The sequence below is a fragment of the Malania oleifera genome, chromosome 9, assembly GCF_029873635.1.
Source record: "Malania oleifera isolate guangnan ecotype guangnan chromosome 9, ASM2987363v1, whole genome shotgun sequence".
Lineage (NCBI taxonomy): Eukaryota > Viridiplantae > Streptophyta > Magnoliopsida > Santalales > Ximeniaceae > Malania > Malania oleifera.
The window spans coordinates 11,533,553-11,539,778 of NC_080425.1; the positions used below are offsets into that span (position 1 = coordinate 11,533,553).

Consider the following 6,226-nt stretch of genomic DNA (forward strand, 5'->3'; position numbering starts at 1 on the left):
ATTGTGAATAATATGTTTATGTATAAAAAATGAAACAGAATGGTCATGACTTTATTATGCTCAGGAGTAGGAATTGCATTTAAAAAATTACGCTTAAATGTAATGTTTTCAATAGAAAATTGTAGAAAGTATGAGGATATTTTTGGGATAGAACCGCAAAATTTGCATATATATAAAAAATTGAAATGTCTTTCTCTATGTAATAGTATAGATTATCATTTCTTTTACATACATGCACACATCATACATACGACCACCGTTCTTTTATACACGCACCTAAGTGTACTAAATTACCGCTAGGGGGGATATGCAGAGAAACCGGGGGCACCCCTAGGGCTTCAAGGGCTGGAACGAAGGTATTTATGAGGCGACGGCAATCGAGTAAAGTTGCGCAAAAAGCGACACCGTTCCCTGCGCTCCCGTGCGTCCGCTTGTACAGTCATGCTCCTACGTGGCATGTGACGTCATTATTTCACAGTCCCGTCGTGACGCGTGGCCAAAAAGTGCCCCTTCTCCGACTCTCCCCCTCGTCTAGCCATCCGTCACGTGCAACCCATACGTGGCGACGTCTCCCTCGCCTTGATAGAACGCCGTCATTGCATCCAACGGCCCATAATCGTCAAACTGTGGGGCTTTGGGCTATATATAAGAACGAAGTCTACAGCCCGTTCTTATCATCACGGAGAGAGTGATACGGTTCTCGGAAGTCAAACCGAAGAAAGGTATCTCACAATGAAAGCCGTTCTTCTCCGCACCAGTTCGGCGCCGGTCCAGTCCTGGATCGGTGCCGGTTCGCCGAGAGTTATTCGCGCCGTTCATGATCCCTCGGCTGGAGTTTTCTTCAGCGAAAAGAAGTCCGTCGTTTCGCCCAGGGTTTCGCTCCAGTTAGAGATCAACCGCGGCAGAGATCATCCCGCGGCGAGGAGCATCCGACGAGCTTCGTCGGAGAACGAGTCTGCTTCCAGACTTAGGAGGATTGGCGGAGCCGGATCTGGGTCCGTCACGGCGAGGATACAAGAGCATAGAGTTGACGAGGATGATGATGAGGGACGATCGGTGGTTTTGAGGAGTCGAGCTTCTGATAGTGTGAATTACGCTGCGAATTGGACAGAAATCGGAATTCCGTTGCACGAGCTGGGATTTGGCGGGTGCGGAAGCGGCGGCGGCGGCAGCGGCGGCGGCGAAGTCCGCAGCGGTAGTTATGGTGGCGGCAACGCTGATAAGAGTAAGATCGGCGCTTACTATAGACAAATGTTGAAGGCTAATCCTGGGGATTTTCTTCTCCTCCGGAACTATGGCAGGTTCTTGCACGAGGTATCTTTACTTTAATTTGAATTTTCATATCTATTTAAACCTAACGAGCTACTGATCGATCTTCTTGTTTTCGGTTGTTTCCCCTTGGGGATTGTTTATCACTAATCACGGAACGCAAAAACTGTTTTCAGAAAACAGTTGCTCTTGGCGTATGGCATTGACACTTCACTTTCTCTTTTCACCGTTCACGAAAATTTATATATATATAGATATAAACCTTGCAAATTCCTTTTTGATTTCTTTTCTGGATCAGTTCAATTAATTAATTTCCTGGCAACCAAGCGGACACCACAATTTCCTTTTCCTGTTTGTCTCACTTTTTCTCTGGTGGTTGATGATCGATCATTGATCAATGCTGGTTTTGGTTTCATAGGTTGAGAAGGACGCGGTTAGAGCAGAAGAGTACTACGGAAGGGCAATACTGGCGAGTCCAGGAGACGGCGAGGTCTTGTCTCTATACGGCAAGCTGATATGGGAGACGCAGAGTGACGAGGGCAGAGCCAAATCGTACTTCGAGCAGGCCGTCCACTTGGCGCCTGACGACTGGTAAAATCTCAACCCCTTTCCAATGTTCTGAGTTGTTGGCAAGAAATTAAAAATGGAGGCTGCAGGCTATGACTCTGATTAATTTGATCGTTTGGGTGCGCAGTATGGTGCTGGGGTCGTACGCCCACTTCATGTGGGAAGCTGGGGAAGAAGAAGGTGGTGATCAAGAGGACGGTGGCGATCAGATCGGGAGGCAAGCGGAGGCGCCCTCCACCATGATTGAAGCTTTCTAGAACTCTGTTTCATAATCATCACCATCATCATCGACATGATACCACTTAGCATTATCGCAATAATAACGAAAATAATAATTAGCATATGGCAAGTTTCCGCGTTCCTGATTATAAGTTCACCACTTGACAGGCGTCACCATTGTAAGCTTCGTAACAGCTACAGAGTAGCTTTTGTCTACTTGGAAGTGTAGAGAGAGAGAGAAAGAGAGAGAGAGAGCTGCCTTTTTTATTTTTTTTGTACAGTGTAAGTCATCTTTCCTATATGAGATAATGTGAAGCTCACTGTGGGTTCAATATTATAATATATAGATAGATGGAACTATGGCATGGGGTACGGCTAGAAAGTGTTCATTTTTTTTAATAATATATAGAGATAGATAGATGTGGGAGCAGTATGGAGATCTTTTAGTCATGTATAGTGGGGCGCGTGGGTGCTGCCTCTCCGGGGGACAAAAGGTTCAATAATTGTTGGAAACCTTCCAAAATTTGGACATGGACATGGGAGTGCAGATTTATGAATCTCTATTGTAGGTACCCAATAGCTAGTGTTAGCTGCCTGCAACTCGCATCAACCCATCATCATAAAGATTAAAGAATGAACCCATCCTCTAATGAAATCCATCCAAATTGTATAATGGCCTCATGGGTAGATTTTCTCTCTTGCTAATCGGTTCAGTGCGGCGTGCAAAATAATAATAATTTTAAAAAAATGAGATTACAATGTTTGGTATCATTGTTATTAAGAATTTGAGAAAAAAAAAAAAAAAACTAAAAAAATTAGAAATAAAAATTAAAAATTAGAAATTAGTAACTTATTTGATTACTTTTTATAAAATTGATATAAATTTAAAAACTTAATTTAAGAGATGCTCATTTTTGTCTTTAAATTAAATAATATTATTAAAATAATATGATTATAAATAATATATATTAAAAAATTATAATAATTAAAATAATCATCACCATCATCATCTACTTGATACCACCTTAGTATTATCCTTGTCGCGACGTCCCGGACCCGTCAAACCACTTGGCATGGGGTGTGGTTGCGAATGGAGAAAAATAAAAGTGTGATTTTCATGGAAAACATGATATATGGAGTCGTCACTAACCTTTTGAAGTACGATTAGAATACTTGATTGCTATCTCGTTAGGGGTAGAATCGGTTTGTGTTACCAGAGTCGGGTTCGAGAGTACGGTTATGCGAGGAGAAGGTATTAGCACTTCCTATGCGCCCATTCTTACGAACGGTACCAAACTAATCGAAAATTATCTCAAAATAAATTTAATAGACCTTTAAAATTACTCCCTCTCGAAAATAAAAGAAAATGCATAAAATAAATACTATATAAGTATTCCCTTATAACCGGGGCAATCAAATACTCCGAAGAGTCCATGCCTTTTATTGCAATCATCGGGAAGGGAAAATCGAGAAAATAAAGTACAAAATACTCTTCCCGGATTTTGAAATCACATAGGTTTTTTCTAAGTAGGAAAAATAATATTTTGGGGGGTTTTCAGAATTTGTTCAGGATGGAAATGATTTTTTGAGTTTAAAAAATATTTGTGTGATTTTTTCTAAGTGTGAAAACATTTTTTATGATTTTTGTGATTTTTTCAATATTTTTTTTGAATTTTAAAATAGCACAAATAAAATTAAGATAAAAACCATGAAGGTAAGTCAAAAAACATTTTTTTAGAAATTTTCTGAGTTTTTTGAATTTTTATGGATTTTCTGTGAATTTTCTGAATATCTAAATAATAATAAACAAGTGAAATTGAGAAAACTGATATGAACCAGTTTGGAGGAGGAGTCGGTTGAGCGCTGACCAGTCTGGGAGAAAACTAGTTTAAGGTCTTCATCAAGACCATACATAACCTCTTCGAATCACACCTGAAGTCTGAAATAGTACCCAATGACATTTTTTTTTGCTTCAATGATTTGAAATTTCTTTCGAAATGATTTGACATCTAAACAACAGTGTCAGATGATGTTACTGAGCATGTTGCACTTGCACCCTCCTCCAGTTCATCGTTTAATGCACAAGTAGCATCACCAGAGGTACTTCTTTGCATTTCAAAGAGAATTTCGCTAGCCTTTGACATTGCACTTGACCTCACAATAAACAATGGAAGGTAGAATAGAGAACCTTCTGCTAGTTAGTGCAGTGCAAAACTTCCAATATCTTCTCGATCTTCTACACCCAGTTCTCTGCTACTACTAGATCGAGTCCTCCCGTAAACGTCAGAGGGTGCATGCGGGTGAACCTCTCTATGGTACAACTCGTAGCAGTAGGAGAGTGCTCATATCTCCTAACACTCTGCTTGATCTCCCGCATAACCTGCCTCATCAAACCCCAAGGCATAGAAGGAGACCCATCACTTGCAGTCCCCTCAAAACTACTATCCAAGTTGTTATCCTTAGGCCCCATTATGAAAGTAAGATAGGAATCGGTTAGAATTCTTATAGCGTACACCGTTAACACAATCATTGAAAACCAATCATGTCAACTACTACTCTCACGGGTCCAGGTCTGTCTTACCTCACCGACACGAAACCATCAATGGTTTACCGTGATTTTACTGAAATCGTCATTCCAGAAAAAACATAGAACACCGCCAATGAGTCCCCGTCTAGCAACAAAACAACTCTCGACCTACTCTATCCATTTCATACATCCTATATTCTAGTATGTACACAAAGCTACACCTAACCAAGTCTACAAGACCTAACAACCTGGTTTAGCTCAGATATCAAGTTATCACGCCTTGAACCCGCGGATGGGTCCCAGGTGTGAATATAATAACTTAATCTGTCTCTGTATCAATTAAACATACATAATACAATACTAAATGAGGGTCCGACCCCGTGGGGTACACGTGAACCCTATACACATTCAATTACATATTCATACTCATCAAATACGCAACGAAGAATCGAAGAGAGAAGGATAGGTTTCGCTGGTTCTAGAGAGAGAGAGAGTTTGAGGTTTCTTAGCAACTAAGTAAGAGAAATGGATATTTATAGCCCCTTTGACCAGACCAACCTCGTCGATGAGATGACACCTTCGTCGACAAATCATTCATACATTTCGTTGAAAAATCGGCTCCTTCGGCGACGAACCCTATTCCAATATTTTACAACACGTTCGGTATCTCTTTGTCGATGATGATCTGAATTTCGATGCCAAAGAGTACGAGGGCCTTCGTCGACAAGAACAATGGCTTTGTCAACGAAGCCTACAAAATTTACTTTTTTACCCTTTTGTTATTTAGTCAATCTACATATATCGGGTCGGGTTCTTACAACTTTCAAATTGATTTATGATATGACCAACTTCGACATCGATCATGTATGCTAATGGCGGCATGTCGCGTACCCGTCTCTAGCCCACAACTATGTTCTTAAGATGCACGACAACTTCTTCATGCTTAACCCCATAATCATTCTGTCCACTGACCTCATGTGATGACCCAAATATATATATATATATATATATATATATATATATATATATATATGATTAAAGTACAATAATAATAAAATAATAAAAATAGTCATTAAGTTAATATCAATACAGAAGTGTTTTTCTGTAGGATCCTTGATTCCATGTTTGATGCCTAAGAAAGACCTTGTCTTAGCGAGTGCTCAGAGACCATTGCGGCTCAGTCGCTCCCTGGAGGTCGGCCTGGTCAAAATGGAATTTCATAGGATAAACAGGATAGATACTGTTTGTATACGTAAATAAGTATATATACATAAAATAGTGTTTTGACAGACATAATTTGTAGAAATACATAATAAGATGATAATAATATAGGTATCATATGTGGGGCCCACAAGGCTATGTGGGGTCCACATGAGTCCCGGAGCCACAAGACACTGTTTATATACGTAAATGAGTACATAAAACAATGTTTTAACTGATATAATTTGAAGAAATATATGATAAAATAATAATAATATAGGTATCCTATGCGGGGCCCACAAGACTGTATGGGGCCCACATGAGTCCCGAAACCGTATGAAGGTTTTCACAAGTCTCAAAACTATGCAAAATGCATAAAATCGTATAAGAGTTATTGGAATTACGTACGATCCATTTGGGTCTCGAAATTGTGTGGGGCCCACA

The 6,226-nt window shown here is 40.0% G+C and overlaps 1 protein-coding gene across 1 annotated transcript; it reads left to right on the forward strand.

Moving 5' to 3' along the window:
* Nucleotides 1-394: 394 nt before the first annotated feature.
* Nucleotides 395-2,415, forward strand: LOC131164118 (uncharacterized). The gene is made up of 3 exons (XM_058121091.1): nucleotides 395-1,314; nucleotides 1,688-1,860; nucleotides 1,964-2,415. Exons 1-3 carry the CDS (start codon nucleotides 733-735, stop codon nucleotides 2,091-2,093), a joined length of 885 nt encoding a protein of 294 aa, XP_057977074.1. The 5' UTR covers nucleotides 395-732; the 3' UTR covers nucleotides 2,094-2,415.
* Nucleotides 2,416-6,226: the final 3,811 nt, after the last annotated feature.

What these genes read in the sequence shown, in the direction of transcription:
- LOC131164118 (XM_058121091.1), top strand. Translation starts at nt 733, where the DNA reads ATGAAAGCCGTTCTTCTCCGCACCAGTTCGGCGCCGGTCCAGTCCTGG. An exon ending in ATGGCAGGTTCTTGCACGAG is followed by an intron (nt 1,315 to 1,687) that starts GTATCTTTACTT and finishes TTGGTTTCATAG; the next exon opens with GTTGAGAAGGACGCGGTTAG. An exon ending in CACTTGGCGCCTGACGACTG is followed by an intron (nt 1,861 to 1,963) that starts GTAAAATCTCAA and finishes TTGGGTGCGCAG; the next exon opens with TATGGTGCTGGGGTCGTACG.